The following is a 20556-nucleotide window of genomic DNA, read 5'->3' as shown; positions in this document are numbered from 1 at the left end:
TTTTTGAAAAACTTGTAATCGCGTGTAATTAAAAATGATCCGAACTGGGTCGTGTTTGGACTCATTTTCAACGGGAGAACCTCGACGACACGTTGATAACATTCTCGCGGCGATACAAAGTCGAAAATAAAAATTTGCATTTCCATTGACGAATGAGATTCCATTCTTTTGTTGGTACTCTCGGAGCGGTCGATCGATGGAGTCTCGCGACCGAAAAAAAAACACGAACGGGAACGATTCTTTCGCGCGTATTTGGGCAAAATCGTCGCGCGTAGTCGCCCGCGATTGAATTTCAAGATTATTTTACTTGGTGTCTCAAGTGCGCGCCACTCCTGACAGTGGGAACTTTTATTTTCTTCCGCCAATATTTATTTTCAATATACCCTTCGCTATTATTACCGTTCCATCGATTTCCTATCGTTACTGATTACCGGTAAATTCCACGGTGATTACGCGCGTCCCGTCGCGATATTATACGCATTAAATCGCTTAATACACCGCGCGAACGGCGAAGCCTGTTTTTAAGTCGTACGCCGCGCGGCGTCCATGGCGATTCCGTTCGCCTCGTAAATCGTTATTTATTCTCAATATAATGTTATCACGGCAACGTCTTATTGATTTCCCGTCAGTCCCGCCACCGGAGAATTCTATCCCCGGACATTAATAAATCTATCCATCGTAACGGCATCCTGAAACGTGTGCAGGTCACGGATTGACGCGTCGCGACGCGACGCGACGCGACGACCGCTTGGTCGAGCGACGGCTGCGAGGACGAAAGGGGCGTCGTTCTCGCGGGACGATCAATCACTTCGAGAAGTATTCTTCTCTTCTCGTCTCTTCTCTCCTAGCCGGTTCTCGGTTCCACGCTCTACTCGTTGATATCGTTCGTTAGTCATCGCACTATCGAGTACATTAACGATCAATGTTTGGCAGTTTGATCAGGTTAATTCATCATTGGGATGAACTACCGGCATGTTTGAGTTTATTGAACGACAGCATTCTTTTTTTATTTTTAACTTCTTCGGGAATGAATCATTACTGTTACCGTTCTTGTTAAACATTCTTCGAATACATATTAAGGTGCACGTGTGCGAGACCTAACCTCAAAGAGGTTACGAAAACGCAAACTGACATCGTTCAACGATGTCGATTAATTTAACGATGTTTTATGTTTGGAAAATTTAAGTTCGGATATTTGTTGAAAATTTGAGTAATTACAAATCTTGACGGTTTATTGAACGACAGGCTTCTTTTTTTATTTTTAACCTAACCTCAAGGGGTTACAAACTGATCTTGATCAACGATATTGATAAATTTAGTGATGTTCCATCTTTCGAAAATTTAAGTTCGAATAATTATTAAAAATTTGAGCAATTACAAATCCTGAAAGTTTATTGGACTGATTTTTTATTAATTTTTAACCTAATCTCAAGGGGTTACGAAGACATAAACTGATCTTGATTAACGATATCGATTAATTTAGCAATCTTCTATCTTCGGAAAATTTAAGTTCGAATATTTGGTGAAAATATTAACAATTACAAATCCTGATAGTGAAATGCGACAAAAATTCTTTTTAATGACGCATACCCGATAGATTGTTTGGGATTGTTGAGTATTTTTCGAGGAAAAGTCATACAGCTCAGTAAAGTGTGCATAAATTATAGTGGAATGTTTCAAATTGCTATCTGAAATTGTTTTCACTTCGTAAAAGATTTAAAAGGAGCTCATTTCTGGCTACATTATACTACCTTCGTGATTATTATTCTCATTTATTCCAAGAATTCCTTTTTTTCCCAAAATATATCAAAATAAAATATACAAGTCTATGCCAGTATCACAGCTGAACTTAAGCCCCCCCCCCCCCCTCCTATATGCGCAGATTAATTTTAACATTTAATCAAATGTTTACATCCAATATTTTATAAACATTGAAATATTACTACACGTTGAAGTACAAGCAAAATTATTTCTTGAAAATAATTCGTCCCTTATAATTAAAAGGTGAACAAAAAAATTATCTTTTTACAAATTCTTAACGATCGAATAAAATTTGTCAAATTTCTAGACTCGAGTCAACAGAAGTATCGATCGTTTATGGAGTATCTCATAAATGATTCAGGACTGTTAGTTTTGCAATGAATTTATCGAGAGGTTATTTTCGAAAATATTCAAGAACCAATTTGTGAAAGTATCTGTCAATATTATTTCTCTCGAACAATATATAATTCCAAGTGGTAAAATATGCAATGTATCCACGACCTGCAATCAAATATTTACGATCGCTGTAGTTACATCGGTTGGTAAACTTTAAATGAAAAAAAAGAATCTTGATCGAATAATATCAATTATGATTACAATTACATGGCAGTATACAAGGTTCTACCATCCGTTCGCTAGGGTACTAAAATGGTTAGCAAGATTGCAGTAGAAGCTTTAATAAAAGCCTTAAAAGCTTTTAACAAAAGCAGCGCTCACTTTAATTTTACGTAAGACTATACATACATAGCTCCAGTACAAAATGCTATTACTTAGGCCCGATTAAATGCAACTACCACTTCAACGATTCCGGTTACTAAATCAACTCTGTAACCAGAGAGATAACCTAATCTACCGTAACGAATCTTTGTAGTTCTGTATTCGCTCTTGTTAATGGTCAAAGTTAGTCGCGGATCAAAAGGTAAACGGAAATCACGACGTGGTCCCTTTCAGTAATTACTATTCGGTGACTAACTGTACACTGAATCGCGATAACATTCACAGATTCTTTAACGAACTTTTTCCATTCGATTTAAAAATGTTCAATGTTTTTTCCTCTTCAATTTCTTTAGGCAATTAACTCGAACCAGCGTAAAGGCATTGATGTATTTTTATTTTCGTTATGCAACTTCTTGCTTATCTATATGTGGAAGTGGAAAATTTCAAAACTGTTATTTATCGATCACCTATTGGTTCTCGTATAATTTTCTCTCTTTGAATTAAGAACAATATACACATACTCGAAAAGGGATTCATAAAAAGGGCTAAAACGTGGTCTAATGAAGCACGTGGCATACAACTGCAAGATTTTCGCAATTTTTCACCAGCACACATCAATATGGGAGATTCCCTTAACAATTATAATTCTTTTTATTAAAAAACAGTCTATAATACTATTTTTTGTAGTCTAAATTATTCTTCATTGTACATAAATCGACGTATTAAACGAAATGGAAAGCTTTCGCAGAATCATATTGATTAAAATGTTGTCATAGTAGACAAACTCGATAATTGTGTTACACAATAATCGTACAATTTACTATTCTCACAGAAAAATGGATACAAAACGAGTATAAAATTATTTCAACGTTTGGACCTCTTTCTTAAGTCCCCGAGAATATCTACCAAAAATCTACTTTGCATTTAACAATTTAAAATGATAATAACGAAAGAAAGATTGAAACAACAATGCTAATTTCTCAAACAACACCGTGTTCGTTTTGTTACAATTTTTCCATAGAAATGTTCACACATTGTATGCCATATTTTCAAATACAATTAACAACGTTGTAGAAAATTTCGTCCCAACGACTGTATCGAGATAACATACGAATTGTTTCTAAAGATGAAGTCGCAGCGTGTACAATACCTGTTCAAACAGCGTGTTCATTCAATTTCAGTCAGTTTCAATGTCTGTTTCATTATTTAACACTTGAAAATACTCGCGCGCAAAAATCCTTCCGATAGATACCTATCTCCTGGTCGCGCGAGTAGATAGCCGACAAGCGAGGAGCAAACTATCGATGATTTCTCGGTAAATTGTACGTGGGAAATTATACGTTTCTAAAGTTATGTACCAATTAATATTAATGGTTTCTCCTGTCGATAAATTTTCAACTAATTTCGTAATTGCACGCGTACGGTCTTCCTGCAAAATTCACGATGTCCCCGGTTGCGACGCGACAGCTACGCTGCGAGTTATGACAGCGCGGGTACGCGAGTCTTACTGGAAAAGTGGATTTGCAGGAGCAGCGAACTATGTTTAACTTGCCGGGACAAACTTCTACCGGTTTGGTTCTGCCCCAGCGGAGATCCCAGCCGAAGATATGAAAGATTAACTAGTAAACAGAAATACGAACGTATCCCAATTCCCATCGATCAGTGCCATTATCGATGTACTCGCTAGAACGGTACGTAACCGGCTAAGGTAACGCCAGCTTGAAGAATTTCCATCGAATTTAAATACATTTCGCGATGGACAATCGATACACTGTTATGTAACGCGGCACATTCGCGGATAATTAACGCTCTGTTATAATTTCAATCGAGGCCCAAAAATGGCCCGCCGGAATTTATTACCGCCATTCGCCCCATCCTGCCCCGTTCAAGATTTAAAGAATTTCATTATCCTGCACGCTGGATATCTATTTCTATTTTTCGACCGCGGATTTACGCCAAATTTATTGCTGCTCTCAACGTCGGATCGCGCTCAAGAATATCCACCTAAATCACGTTGCGAAACGAACCGAAGTGGCGCGGCCAACTTCTCGCTGAAAGAATGAAAAAGCACGCCTCGGCTGCCCTCGTTTCTCGCCTCGTGTATTTTCTGCGTCACGCACCGGAACCACGAAAATGAATCCACGTCGGGCCAGCACCGAAGATGGACAACATTCTTATCTAAATAAGAATTTTGAATAACGGGTGAAGAACAAGCCACTTTATTTATCGTCGTTGAAGAAAGATTTGAATTTGAAGCGCAGGATAAGCGATTCGGTGCAACATTTCAAATAACGCATAAAAGACGAACAAGTCCTTTTATTTTTTGTCGTTGAAGAAAGATTTGAATTTGAAGCGCAGGATAAACTATTTGGTGCAACATTTCAAATAACTATTCCAGATGAACAAGTCCTTTTATTTTTTGTCGTTGAAGAAAGATTTGAATTTGAAGTGCAGGATAAACGATTCGGTGCAACATTTCAAATAACTATTAAAAGATGAACAAGTCACTTTATTTTTTGTCGTTGAAGAAAGATTTGAATTTGACGTATAGGATAAACGATGCAAAATTTCAAATAACGAATAAAAAATGAACAAGTCACTTTATTTTTTGTCGTTGAAGAAATATTTGAGTTTGAATCATAGAATTCGATATTTTAAAATTAAATGAAAATTGACTGTCCGATCGATGGTCCGTTCGTCATCTTTGTGAACAATATCCCGCTTTGATGTAATTAGTGGAGACACAAAGTTTTAATAATGTTTCCTAAATAGACTGTGGTGATACTCGCACGGGTAATTATTCTTAATTTTATGTAAAACCGCGTTACATGTGCGCGCTCATATCCGAGTAATCCCCGAATATGTCAGTTTCGTCGTAAAGTTTAAATAACAGTATCTTTCTCGAAATAATTAATAACTGTGATCTCTTGATGAAGCAAAATTTCAGGCGGGATTATCGTATTCAACTATTGCAGCAGTTGTACGTCGCAATAATAACTATAGTCGAACAAATGATAGTGTATTTAACTTGTTTACAGTGCGAGCAAATTTTTTCTAAACATTTTCGACTCCCAACGATTTGATAATTGATCGAAAATAAACGCGTAGAGAAATAATACCATTGTTCGTGCGTCTTGAAAACACTGTTCAGAATAAGCTTGTTAATATCGGTGCCCAGAGAAGATTCCAAAGATGTTGTTGAAATCAAAGATATTTAGTTTGTATTGGATAACCGCGACAGCCATCTCGCAAACGAGGAAGTACAAGAACTGACCGAAGAAAATTTCAAACGAGATGATGCTAAGGTATTACTAACTCTGATATCGATGCAGTGGTTCCAGTAGCTGAACTTTCATCAACAAACATTTTAACCGATTGTGTCGGTTCGTTAAAAGTTTTATCGGAGCTATTGAGATTTTAAGCGAGGCTTTGCAGTAAAAAGAAAAACATTAAATGCTTGAACCAGTTACAGTACAATCTTACCCGAAAAGGAGAAAAATGCGAACCAGACGACGATTGATATATTTTTAGAGATTAAAAAACGTTGCTTCCTCCCTTAACTATTAACTCTCTTAGATACTCGTGTTTTGGAACTTTTCCTATATACAAATGTACGTGTAAAATGTACTTCTAGTTCGTATTTTACCTACAAAAATTAATTTCGATCGATGAAAATATTCAATCTTTATTTATTCTAAGAACTTGCACTTTGCAACACCTTTTACAAGAATTCTCATAACGCGACGGTTCGGAGAAACACATCCCATTGTTGAACGCGGTACTACCGTAATTGTTAAAGTCTCGCCCCGCGTATTGTGTCCGAATTTAGACTATAAATAAACAGTAATTTACGCAACGTGCCGTTACGCTCGCTACACACAAGAACGGTTAATGGAGGTCATACTACTTGTTCTACCATACGCCGACTGTACACGCAGCCGAATCGCAGCGGAATAAACACCTGTGCAACTCGAACGAACCGTGGCTGCACAACGTTGCATTTTAAAGTACGACCCTCCTTGCGCCATTTCCCGTGAAAAGCATTCCGAGAATGCGTGTGGAAAGATTTGCAGACAGATACATGCACGTATAAAGCGAGTTTCGTTGCAGTCAAAGGTGCACCTTTCGAAAGTCACTCGAGGTATTTTCACCTTACCACCTCCGGTATTGGCACGACCATGGCCGTGGATAACAAAGATAAATGGCTGGAGAGTAACAGCACAGTCTTAAACAAGCACTTTTTTATTGAACGTTCAGACCGCTTATATATCGCTTAATTTCTAGGGTTCGAGTCTCACCTAACTCCACTTATATATTTATTAGGGATATATTTATTTTTGTATTAGTATTTATTATTATATTAGGGATATATGTATTTTTATATTAGTATTTATTATTGTATTAGGGATATATTTATTTTTGTATTAGTATTTATTATTGTATTATAGATATATTAATTTTTGTATTAGTATTTATTATTGTATTAGGGATATATTTATTTTTATATTAGTATTTATTATTGTATTAAATACAAATGTATTTTTGTATTAGTATTTATTATTGTATTAGGGATATACGTATTTTTATATTAGTATTTATTATTGTACTAAGGATATATGTATTTTTGTATTAGTATTTACTATTGTATTAGGGATATATGTATTTTTGTATTAGTATTTATTATTGTACTAGGGATATATGTATTTTTATATTAGTGTTTATTATTGTATTAGGAAACAAAGCAACATGTACAACGTTATAGCGCCAGAAACAATAAATTAAACGTATGTAAATTTCACTCGATTTAACGACATAGTTCTGAATCATATTGTGCGTATGTTATCTACTTTCTCTTGTAACTCTTTTTGTTTTGTTTTATAAATGTATAACTTCACGTTGTTTCTTTCTGAACACGATTTCAAAACTCACAAATCAAAGTGAGAAATGAATTTGTTAGAAACTTGTTCAACACTATATAACTAGTCTCTATTTGTGCGTATTATTGGCAAGTATATTGTTTAAAGATACATGAGTTCAGTAATGGAAAAGAAAGCTGTTCCTTTCATGTTGGTTTTTTGGAAAAACAAACTTTGTCGTATTACTGGATAAATTATTAGTTTCGATTCTATTCTCGAGGCCTCTTCAGGAGATGCAAAACTATACATATAATAACTGCAGATAATAGGAAGAAAAGAATCGTGTAAAACATAAATGAGTAAAAGAAAAGGAAACAAAGATTCTAAAAATTAAGGTTACACCATTCAGACTTTGAAAATTAATAATAGATTACACAAAAGTATCGAGTCTTTTATCAATAAATTTGTATCGTATTATATGACATCCATTCCTTTAATTACTATATACACAAAATTTATCTCAAAAGTATAAGCTGAGTGGTTAACGTAACTCATAAAAACACTCAAGATTATGCCAGTAAATATATCTATGCAAACTAATTGTTTTCAATAGTCATTCTTTGTATTAACTTCTTTGTACTATTACACTAACGTAAAAGAACGAGTGTCGAAGAGAACGTTTAAACGAACCATCATTCGTTTTGATAATATTACTAAAAATATATTCATGAGTAATTATGTCGAGGTCGTCTATAATAAGATGATACTCTGAACTCTTGACATATCAGACATTGTACGATATGTGTAACGTAATAATACAAACAATTAAGCTTATAAAATGAAAGTTTGAATATCTCAAATACGATTAATTTACGAGCCTGTGTTTATCAACCCTCTTTTATTTATTTCTCCGAGTTCCATTATTCAAGACTTTATCCATAGTTCCGATGCGACTTGTGTATGTAAAAGTTACGAAATAGAAAGAGACATGCAGATAAAATGTAAATATGTAAAAAAAAAAGGGAGAAAAAGAAACATACAAAATAGAGAATTGAAAAATAAAATTCTTATTATAAGTTTTCGAAGTCTGAATAATGTAATCCTAATTTTTAGAGTGCCTATTCACTCGCTTCTTTCTTCTTTTTGCAATTTCTTTCCTTTCTATTATCGTAATTGTATACTTTATTTTAGTTTAATTCCCGAAAAGGGTTCAGAAACGTTAAATTTAATCATTTTTCTAGCAACAGTCATATTTATTTTCTTCAAACATCAACAAGGAAGGAAGAACACCGCTTCCATCGCTATTATTCGTTTAATTTACTGAAAAAAGAGCAAAGGTGTAATGCAGATATACATTTTGAACAAAGATAAATTATATAGACTATACATCATACGATAGTAGTTCAGATAGTACACGAAGAAACAAAATTTTCCAACAAGCTTCTTCGAGCAAGTTTGTAGAAACTGTTGGTTAATAAATGTTACGACCATTTTTTTTCAGGATCGATTCTGTACGTCAAAACAATGTAAAGAGTTAGTGTACATACACGTGACTTCTATAAAGACCTAGTTCTCACTTGTTAGCGTTCGAAGTTAGAAATACTACTTTTGTTCGAGTTGGTTGCTTTCAAGGATCGAAAGTTCTTGTAACATAGAATCAGCTACAATGTATCGAGTGTCTCTGTGAATTTTTATAAAATAATTTGAAATAAAGAAAAGAAAAACAACTTTCTGGCACGTAGATATTTTTACACAAAGTACAAAAAATTAAAAAATTGTCAAGAAACTTTCGTAAACCTTGCCTTTCTACCATTTGCATTATCCTTTCCAAGATTTTTTTATTTGATTCATTTGACGCATTAATTACGCAAAATGTACGAATTTAGATACACATTATGCACACGAATAAAACAAGTAATGTATAAATACGTAATTGTTAGAGTGCTGTTATTAAAACCTGCTAATATTAATCAGTATCCAGGTAGATTTCTGTTATTAAAATCGAACAATTTAATATCTAAATTTTGTATGAAAATATGCGTATACACAACACGACGTTAAGAAATTCGTTTCAAATTTATTCGATTTACCGAAATACACAGAGATATTTGTGTATAGATTAATGTAGGTAAAAGATAGAAGAATCTTCAAAAGCAATATTTTACGAAAATAGATACAAATGATTCGCAAGTGCTGTGGACACAGATTTGCAAATCCTGACGGAGCAATTTTCCAATTTTCCGTCTCGCTGTAAAATTGTTTCGACGTACAAAATCGTCTTGAAACAATTTCCACAGAGTTTTATCTATTTCTTTATCTAGAATTTGTTAAATTCTTGCTTCTGTTACTTCTGTAGAATGTGCAATAATACCATAGTGAAATTTTCATCGCTCGTACTAATGATCTCTATCAACGTTCTAAATTTACACCATATTACAAATACACGCTTTAACATTAATCGTGTACTTTCAAATATCGATACCGTTTCCCAGTAAGTAAAACGATACTTAACGTTCTAACACTGACAAAAATACTAAATTCGAATTCGGACAAATCGAGAAGATCGAAGAAAAATAAATCGAAAGACCGGAACGACATTTTCATAAAAAAATAGTTGGTTTCTCCGTAAAATCGAGACTGAAATAAAAGGAAAAACGTAAATGGAACACGATGCATATTCGTTTAAATAATTAATCAAGGACCCTCCGCACGATTTTGCGCGGTACGTTAACATTACGAAATGTTTTTCTTTTTATTTCGTTTGTTTACATTGGTTACGTTGCGTTCTGCGCACATATTGACTGTCAATATTGACAGACATAAAGACAAGTAGAAATAATGGGTTACTACAGAGGGATGTTTCGGTCGAGATACGACCGAGTGCACACATTTCCCTTCAGTCAATTTTAAACTCGATTCTCTGTATTCCTCCGTATTTCCAACGTTCAATGAAATTCGGGCTCGTTCGATCTTTCGGTTGTGTAGTAAAAATTTTCGTCCGACAGCACCGCCGGATCCTCTTAACGAAGTTTCCACGAATTCGGGACTATATCGCGCGAGTCCATTCCACGGACAGAAGGATATCAAAGCCGGTGAGATCGAAACTCGCCAAGGTGGTTCCTGATCGTGACCATTGGAAAATGGCTATAGCCGTAGTTATATCTATACAGACGTTCATTCTAACCGTGTGTTCATTGCAACACCTGTACACCAACACGGACCGTTGACGACCGAGCGTTCTCGGAGCTTAACAAAGTTCTTCTAAGTCCTAACAAGCTTACTCTTGACAAAAGCCAGTCAAGTGTACGGCTTCCGTCGTTGCGATGCAATGGCTAACCTACATACCGACATATTATTGCTCTCGATTCGCGCTAGAAATCCATATACGACCGTATACGTGTATCTATGTTTCAAACGTGCCAATGTACTTCGTAGCTGTCCACTTGTAGCCCCTATTAGTATACCGTTCGTTCGATTTCCCCTAATTTTGGCGGATCAACCGGTTTCGGTTAACGCGCGACCTCCTACTACCACTTTTAACCCTTTCGCGGTTGAATTTTAAACGCAGTAAAATACATTCGTGGACCCACCGAAACGGACCTTTTGTTCCGTGTTTTTGTTCTACCATCGTTCGAAGATACCCGTCGTTTTGTTATCGCAACGAGGTCATTCGTTGAAAAATGAGTAGAAAGGCGAACTTGGTGCACGGTTTATTTTTCCATCAAGGTTTTTAGACTAGAATTTAGATTTCCAGGATATGGAAACGTGTAATCGAACGAATTATCCAATTTGTAAATTTCAATTCGAGAATTATTCAACGCGAGTCGTAATTATAAGTTAACTGTAGATATTCACAGAGCGATAAAAATTCAATAGAAATAATTCAGAAACTTTCGATTCTTCTCACTCGTATTCACCGTGGATAATTGAGAATTGTTATATACTTCGAAACTGGTAATATTCAGAGACAGGTAAAATCCTTAATTCTGTATCGATTTGAGTTAAAAATTAATTTAGACGAACGTCTGATCTGTCTGGGTTCGAACTAAGATTGAATGTTTGTCTATTGTTGAAATCTAAATGTGGAAAAAATTTCAATCGTTCATAATTTCTTTATTAACACGTTTTCTGCCACGTTATCGATACGTGGCTTACACTTGTTATTTTTCAAAGTGCAATATTCTAACACGGTTAACGTTTCGAAGAAATCGTTGCGCATCGAATTTTCGTGGAAAATAATTATTTTTGTTGCACAGAATATAGAGTGGACCCGACTAAGTGGGAAATGTTTCAGATCCTGAATCGATACGTAAAATATTTCTCATTTATTCAGAGACACCCTGCACAACTGTACCAAGTTCCCTTTATCCCTACCATGGAATCTGTTTTTTTTTTATTGTTCCTTTTTTACGAAAATTAAACTCTCGTGAATAGACGCCTCTTTGCAATTTCTATTTACATTGTTCTTTAAACACTTCGTCTGTATTATTTATCCGCCTTTTATTCCCGACCTTATTTTATTTATTCCCGTTCGAACGATCATTTTTATATTTACCCAAGAAATTCGATTGTTCTTCAAATATACGAATGTTGGAAATATTCAAAAGTACCTATTTATTCATAGTAAACTGAATTTCAAAGTTTAAAAGTCGAAGAGGATGACACTCGAGAACGTTAAACGAACCAAAAATAAATTGAATTGTATTAACGAAATTATGTTAAAAATCTTGACAAATTTGAAGAAACTTAATCCTTTCTTCGATATCGATTGATAAAAGATACCGAACGATACAGAGTATCCTTAGAGAGAACAGATCGTTCCCCTTGAGTCTTCTTCCTGAACAAACCTACATAAATTACAATATCGATTTTCGTATCTAATAACATAAAATAAAAGCTTAACGAAACTCAACATTGGAATTTCTACACAGAAATTTCGGTATTAAAAGCTAGTTTCTTAGAAAAAAATCTAACCAGAGAAATACGTAAATATTGTTCAAAAGAAATCCCTCCTAATAAACCTTCGTTAACGACGACAAATGTTATTCTCTGCTGTACAAAAAATGTCTCGCGTGCATCTAAAAGCACTATCTCGGCACACGAATGCTCGTTATCGTTCTTGAAATTACAAATTTCTAGAATTACAAATTCCATCGTGACACTTTTCTTTTAAAAACCATCTCTCGTTCCCATCGAAGATAATTAAACGTTCCCCGTCCCCTCCGTAAAACATTAACCGTTCGCGTACACTTCGCTGCCAGACTTAGATCGGGAGATCCTAAATCCCATTTACCGTCCGTCTCTGCAGTTGCATCACCTACGCGCGAATTTCCATAATATGTACACAATTGGTTCGTAGCATCCAAAAGCACGGGGAGCGCATGATCGCGTGCCGTAGGTTCGTTCGCCACACGACCGTCCAATTTCATCCGAACCGAGCAAGAGCCGGCCAACTACGTATGTACTCCGCCGTTCCCGGCGTAATTGAATACTCAATAGGATTTACCAAAGCGGACCAACGCGGTGGCCGCGTCGATCGACACGACACACGCCAATATTTGATCCGTGTCAAAAGCTTCGAGGCAGATTCACCCACGGATTTCGAAAGGTCGTTAAACTCACCGAACACTCTCTCGCTCGCGCCATCGCCACCATTGCTCCGTATTGTCTTTCTCTCTCGCTCTCGCGACTTCATTTTCTCCGACTTTAGCCCCCGATTTTTTTATCGTTGACCTTTCTACGTACTAGTCGCGCGAGAACCGAACTGATCAGGTGGAAAGTAGGAAACGTCGTATGACGTCGGTTGGGTATTGTATCAGGTTGTTTGGAAAGTCATTTTGTTTGTTTTGTTTTTTTTTTTTTTTGTGTGAAAATGAAACACGATTTTTTCAGAGTGTGTATATATTTTATTGAATTATATATTTTTCATTGTGGAAAAGGAAATGACTTTTCGAACAAGATGATAATTTTGAAATTTAACGTTTTCGACGAATCTTGTGAATGTAAGTATATTCCGAGATAACGATCTTGGATGGTTTTACTTCGAGGAAGTGTATGCAATTTTTACACTTAGAGTGGGTATTAATGCATTTACGAAATTTATGGAAAAGGAAAAAGGTAAATGTGCAACTAAGAATCGCATTCTTTCTTTGGATGGAAATGTGTTACAAAAAATATGTTTTCCCATTTAAAGAAAGAATGCAATTCTTAGTTGCACCGTTGAATTTGAAAAAAATCTAAGATCCTGCAGATGTAGTGCTCTTCGAGCTATTTACCTTTTTCCTTTGACATTTTTTCCTAAATGGATTAATAACTCCGTTATATAGTTTTGCTTCGCACACAATCGATGGAACAAAATTGGATGTAGCATGAAAAATCAAAGTAAAGATATCACGCTGTTACAGAGCCCTTTACACGAGAGAATCGATGAAATATTAATATATATTTCACAACGATAGAAACAATTTTTGTATACTCTTGAAAATTAATTTACTCGCGTCAAGATTCTATATCGTAACTCTAGCTTAGAATCTCGTGCAACGAGTAACGGACAAACAGTTTTTTCTTCGAATAAAGATTCGAATTTGAATTCTACAACGGGTAAAAATTGATCGGACTAACGTTACATCTTCGTTCATCGTCTATTATTGGAATAAATTTTGGCCAGACGTAAGAGGAGCGTAAAAATAAATCGATCCTTGGCACTGACCATTAATGCTCCGAAATACCAACGACCCTCTGCATAATTTCATTTATCGAAGTGCAGACAGCTATTACAGGCAGTGTTCACATTCGTTCGTTTCAAAGTCGTCGAGGAGGCACGAAGAAATTTCTCTGGGCCGCGTTCTCGAGTTTCGTTCCCATCTCTATTTTTGCATCGCAAGCTGGTTAGAGGAAAAAGCGACTACCAATAATAGAAATCTTTATCCGGCCGCGTCTAATTTATCTTCGTTCTTTCGTACGTACGACTCCCTCGCGTTCCTCCTTTTTCCTTCCGCTCCCTTTTTCCCGTAGAACGTCGACATTTATCCTGGTCTCCCGGTTCGAACGTGGGGAAGGAGAGAGATCGTATCCCGGCGTGTGCAGGCAGGCAGCCCCGATACGCCCGTGTTGTGCTTAGCGCCAGCACCTGCACGACAAAACGACGACGGCCAAATCCACAGGTGCGGTCGAAAGGGTGCTCACGTCGCGCGGAAATGCCTTTGAATCGACGGAATACGGCCGACAGCACCGAGGAGAGCCCGTCGAAACCGAGCTGCATATACGTCATCGACTACTCTGCGCACACAACCCTCTCCTACCCTCTCTCGCTCTTCTCTTTTCTTCTCTCTCACTTCCCTTCCATTCCCTCCTCTTCTGTTTTCTTCTCTTTCCTTCTCTTCTGTTCTTTTCTCTTCTCTTCTCTCTTTATCTCTCTTCTGTTCTCTTCTTTTTCCTTCCCGTCTCGCCTCTCCTTTCTTCCATTCTTCCTATTCTCTTCTCTTCTCGCAGCAACTCATTTCTTCTCTTTTCACCTTGTGTCTTCCCACTCCGTGTTTTCTCTTCTCTTCTCACATTATTTGTTTCTTCTCTTCTCTTTTCTTTTCACCTCGTGTCTTCCCACTTCGTGTCTTCTCTTCTCTTCTCACATAATGTTTCTCTTCACTTTTCATCTCATGTCTTCTCTTCTCTTCTCTTCTCATTTCTTCTCGCCCGATTTTTGTGCATATACATTTCCTCTTCTCTTTTCTTCTCACCTAACCTCTTCTCTTCTCACACCATCTTTTCTCTTCTTCTTTCTTCTCTATTATCTTCTCACCTCCTCTCTTTTCTTCTCCTTTCATCTCATGTCTTCCTTTCTCTTCTCATCTCGTGTTTCTTTTCTTCCTACTTTTCTCTTCTCTTCTCTTTTCATCTCATTTTTTCTCTTCTCTTTTCACCACATTTTTTCTCTTCTCTGTTCACCTCATTTTTTCTCTTCTCATCTCATTTCTTCTCTCTCTCTCTCCCCGTCAAACACTTCAAGCTACAGCTTCGACCCGTCTGTCCTCGATCCGCAAAGCGACAACCTTCGACCCGCTTGTGTACAGATCGTTCCATTCCCAGCCGTGGCCGCGGCGCGCGTTTTCCATCGCCTCTTTATCTCGCTACCCTCCCCACCAAGGAAATGAAATTTCCCTCGCGCAGACGTCTGGCGTGAAAAGAGTCGGAACGACCGAGAAACGAACTAACTTTTATCCTTATCGGTGAATTCCCGCGTAACGGCGCGTTATTGTTCCCGGCAAGTCACCGTGCAAATAACGGAACCGAAAGAGTCGGACATCGGCCGGGAGGACGCGGGAAATCAGCCTCGGAGCGCGCGCCACCCGGACGAATTTCATTACTACCAATTCACCGGGCGGTTATCGTTATCTAGTACTTCTTCGTCTCGTGCCGCGGAGATTAGATTCCCCGTGAACGAAAGAGGGAGCCGGTGACGGAACAAAGGGTACGGATGAATCGGGTTCGGATGGTACGGGATGGATAGAACGGTGAAGAGGTGGGGCACCTTTTCTTATCAAACTTGCCGTAAAATGTGGCGTATTGTTCTCCGATAATCTGTCGCGTATCATACAGTAATGAAGCGGAACGAATTGAATGGGGCTCGGAGCGCAGGAAACCCGGCCATTAATCGATGGAATTAATTTTCGCGTCGCGCGGTCGGACGTTTCGGAGCCGCGGGATTATAGAGGCGCGCGGTGACTCCTCGTTAAGAGTCGGGATTTTTGCTTCGATAAACGTTTCGAAGCCCGTCACCGTTGTCGGGACGGAGATACCAACTTTTTTCTCGCACATCGATCTTTCACGATCGAAATTCCCATCCGTGGACGATCCGTTTTCAGTACTATATTTTTCATCAATTTCTTTTGTAGATTTTTAAAGATACTTTTAATTTTTTACGTAAAGTTTTGTAGTTTTATTTGTTTTATTTAGGAGATATTTCCGAATGAGGTGCACGACCTTCGAACGAACTCGAAGAGAATTCTATTAATTAATTTTACCGCGAACAATTGTTTCGAGTGAGTTTCGTATACGACAGTGTGTCTGGTTGCGATTAAAGAACTAAATGTACACAGGGTGTGGCATGCAATTGTCGTCAATTTTTTAGACACATTCGATAATCGGAGGAAAAGAGTGTTTTGAATAAGAGTTAATCGACTTTAAACTGTCTATAAATTGCCATATTAAAAATTTGGAATACAATTTTTTCCGACGAACGTCTAGGTCACTTTGATTTTTTTAAACGATTCGATGTATTTTTACTGCGCTATCGCGATCGGTGCCAGAACCAGTTCAACGACCTACTGCACTATAAATTTATAAACCTGGAATCAATTGACAGAAACGCTATCGTGAAAAGTTGTTTCGTTTGAATCAAATTACACGTTTTCGTACGGAAGTGGTCCCGAAATATTAAATAACTTTCCACAATTAGAACACGTTTTGCAATCGAATACACACCGGTATCGCGTTATGGCACACAGTTATATTGATTTTTGTAAGTCACTTATACTCTTTTTGTAATGCGCGCGTGGTGAACATTTTTTATCTTCCACCACTTTAAACGTGTAATTCGATCGATTGACCCCATATTTATAAATTTGAGATCGTTTCAAGGTAACAATTTTTCTGACTCGATTTCACGTCACCTGCAACGCTATGAAATCAAAAATACTATTGCACCATTTAAAGTGCAACGTTTAAAATTAATTTCACATTTAATTCAACGTGATTTTGACTTTTTTATCGAAAAAAAAAACTTTTTTCTATATTTTTAAAATTCCAATTTGTCATCGATCGAAAGCTGACTAACTTTCGTTCGAGACACTTTTTTGTCCAATTATCGGAAGTGTCTGAAAAATCACGACGACAGTTGCGTACCACGCCGTGTGTACGTGGGTGCTTTTTTTGTAAATTTAAACTAATCGAACGGAAAATAACCCGATATATATTATTCGATTCCTTGTATCCGCACTTTTTCTTACTGAAATCGAATTAAACTTCAAAATCGATAAAATTATAGAGAATATACGTGTATCAGGTTTCATAATTGTATCCGTCTGAATTTAGAGAACTGGTTACTGTGAAATGATGCGAGGCAAAAGCGATAAGATACACAAGTTGGGATCGAATTCCATCCACTAATAAAAATTGCAATTTTTATACTTGTCATCGTCTATACCTGAGAGCGTTACGAATGGATCGGTGAGGTTTTTCCAATCAAAATAAATCCAAACACGACTTCCTCCGAACTGTTTACAACTACACGCAATTGAATATTCTTTTATAAATATTTGAATAACGTGATCGAAAATAATCCGAACGAACTCGTATTTGGATTCGTTTTCACCGCGAAAACTTCGTCAATCGATCCATCGGTAATACTTTCGTACACGTGCATCGAAAGGAATGAAAATTGCATCTATTTTGCATTAAAAATTGACCAAACGATACACTCGGTACGCTTAACCTTGCATCGAGATGAAACGAATCGAATCTCGAAACAAAATTGCCCCTACCGTACTCGTTAAAAGTCTCCGCGCGGAGCCGAGTTCGTGACTTTTATCGAGGAGTAGGTTCTCCTATGTAAATGCACATCGATCGAAAAGGAATCGAAATCGTTTCTAAAGACCGGGGTAAATCCGACACAATTATTCCACGTCTCTGTCAAGCATCAAAGTTAATCGCGTAAAATGAACACGTGGTTGCATAAAATGTGGCTGCTGGCTCTCGGTCGACTAATTTCATTAATCTTAATTCAATGTTCGCATATGTTCTAAAACGGTAGCCAGAAGCAATTTGGTAATCCAATACATCTATAAAATAGCGCGGCGAGAGTGTGTTCACGTTTTATTAAATTCTCTCACGCAAAAGCCAGCGACGAACCGAATTTAGTGACACATTATCATTAAGCGAGGGGACAAAAACCAGCGCGCTGAAATTTTCTCCGATCTCTTTCATCTTGAGAGACGAGTGCCGGGTTTTTATATCGTAACGTTGTTCGCTTTCTAAATGGAGCAAATTACCGTTGGAAAAAGTTAACAGCGGTATATTTCCCCCCACATAAGTGTACAGAACTTGATTCAGAGTAGTCTAATGATCGAACGCTGGAACATTAATCCGACGGAATAAAAATTGTTACTACGCGGTAGAAACACGAATTTCTCAATACTCGCAAAGCGAACAATAGAACGTACGTATTCCAAGGGAAATGATTTTATGAGTAGAACGAGGTCCGCTATGTCGGACAAATATTCATACGTCTTAAAAATACATTGTAATATCCCATGTTTAGCATAAACGTGTTTCCACGGGAACTGGAGTACAAAATTATCACGACCAGTGCGTGTATAAACGAGTGTTTCGGAGAAATGGAAAGTTTTTCGACAAAAATTGTTTAAAATTTTCTAAAAATTAAAATACTCAAATTTGCGCTTATTTTGAAATGTAAAATAGAAAAATCTTCACAAGAACCAAAGCGTGCGATGCGAATCGAAACTTTGAATTAATTTTCTATATCCACTCGGATTATTTATCGTACATTTTCTACTAACGAAGAATAAAGTCCATATAGTGAAGTTGAAGATGCATCAGTTTGGAACAAAATGGCAGCTTGTTCCACTGTACCCTCTTTACTTAATTTTAATCGAGATTCGTCGTAGATTTTTAAACACAAAGTAGAAAGAAATCGTCGTAGATTTTTAAACACAAAGTAGAAAGAAATCGTCGTAGATTTTTAAACACAAATTAGAAAGAAATCGTCGTAGATTTTTAAACACAAAGTAGAAAGAAATCGTCGTAGATTTTTCAACACAAAGTAGAAAGAAATCGTTGAAAACATAGTGGTTAATTCATATAAACGTTGTTTCTATCAAAATTACGAAACAATCGAGCAAAACTTTCGTTCGAATCTAGCAGCAGCTTTAAGAAACTAATTAGTTATTTTGTACACGGTGTACCTAAACTGTCCAGCCAAACTTTAACACCGTAGATTAGAGAAAATGTTCATAGTAGACTCCTCGAGCAAAGAGATAAGCTTCGCGGCATTGTCTCGTTTGATTAATGAACGTTAATATCGCTCTTATCGTTACTCCGTATCTATGCTTTACATTTCCGTGTTTACGCATTTGACGTATTCATTCGACCGACCAAATCACTTCGTTAGTGAACAAGTATCGTTATCCGTGACACGACGAGGATGCAATTATTTATCCGGTATTGTTTCCATCGATATAATTAATACAGAACGCGTTGCCAAAGTTTGACCGTACAGTGTGGGTGTGCTCTGTAGAATTGTAAACAGACGAACGTAATACAATATTTTTGTTTAGTCTTGCAACAGTACTCACGATGTTTGACGTGCAGCCTAGGAACGGGATCTTGCGGCCAAGCCACGTTTTGCGCGGCTAAGCTGATTAGCGCCAAAATTCGCAGCGACGTGCTCATTTTGGAAGCGAGTGGCCCTGCAGGGTATCGTATGAATCAGCGGTAACTGTCAATCCTCGTCATCGCCGCTCCGATCGTCATTCCTGGAAAATAAAGTGATCGTTGTCGTTAATATCGTTGATTGAGCGAACAATCATTTATCGAGAAACAAATAACGTTCATTCGTTCATTTACGAGCCGATGGTTCTTTTGGATAATTACATACGACGTGGATGGTACGAAACTTTTATTGTAATAAAAGAAAAAAAGAAATTACTGACTCAAAATCGATCTCTCGAGATATTAGTCACTGAACGTGATGTACGCGTACAAGGAACTATTGTTTTATAAATATTTTTTATAAGCTTTTCAATGTACAAGAATCGTTTACTATCAGGATATTTCAAGATTTTGTTGATTTTAATATAAAATACTTCTGATAGTTTGAGTTTCCTTGTGTATAATTCTTTCTAACCGTTTCTTAATAAAAATTTATTAAGTTTGTAATTAAATGGAGAGTTGTTTTACGAAATAGATTCTCTTCTCTGTTTGAGAGACGTTTCGTTAGCTTCAAATAGAGTTCTGCTTAAGAACACGTAAAATATTCCATGAACACAGGTTCGATGAACCTTCTCGGTGTCGAAAACGAGAAACTTAAAAAAAAGTTTCATCGTCAAAAACGACACTGCAAAAAATTACATCTGATAAATAAAATTGTTACGATAAATCTACCCGAACACTTGTCTCGATATTCCATATCGCGTTCATCGTATCCTCA

At 36.8% G+C, this 20556-nt stretch overlaps 1 protein-coding gene across 3 annotated transcripts in view; it reads right to left on the bottom strand.

Annotated features, from left to right (window-relative positions):
* Window positions 1-20556, bottom strand: part of LOC143150923 (semaphorin-1A) — a 715101-nt gene that overhangs the window by 618875 nt on the left and 75670 nt on the right. For all 3 annotated transcript variants that reach the window (XM_076319521.1, XM_076319523.1, XM_076319522.1), the window contains exon 2: window positions 19703-19882. In XM_076319521.1, coding sequence (XP_076175636.1) covers window positions 19703-19799 — 97 coding nt within the window. In that variant the 5' untranslated portion in view covers window positions 19800-19882. The remainder of the gene's footprint in view (window positions 1-19702; window positions 19883-20556) is intronic.

This window comes from Ptiloglossa arizonensis, chromosome 9, assembly GCF_051014685.1.
Source record: "Ptiloglossa arizonensis isolate GNS036 chromosome 9, iyPtiAriz1_principal, whole genome shotgun sequence".
NCBI classification, from domain to species: domain Eukaryota; kingdom Metazoa; phylum Arthropoda; class Insecta; order Hymenoptera; family Colletidae; genus Ptiloglossa; species Ptiloglossa arizonensis.
Note: the sequence above shows the minus strand (reverse complement) of the source record. Positions and strands in the feature narration are given on the sequence as shown.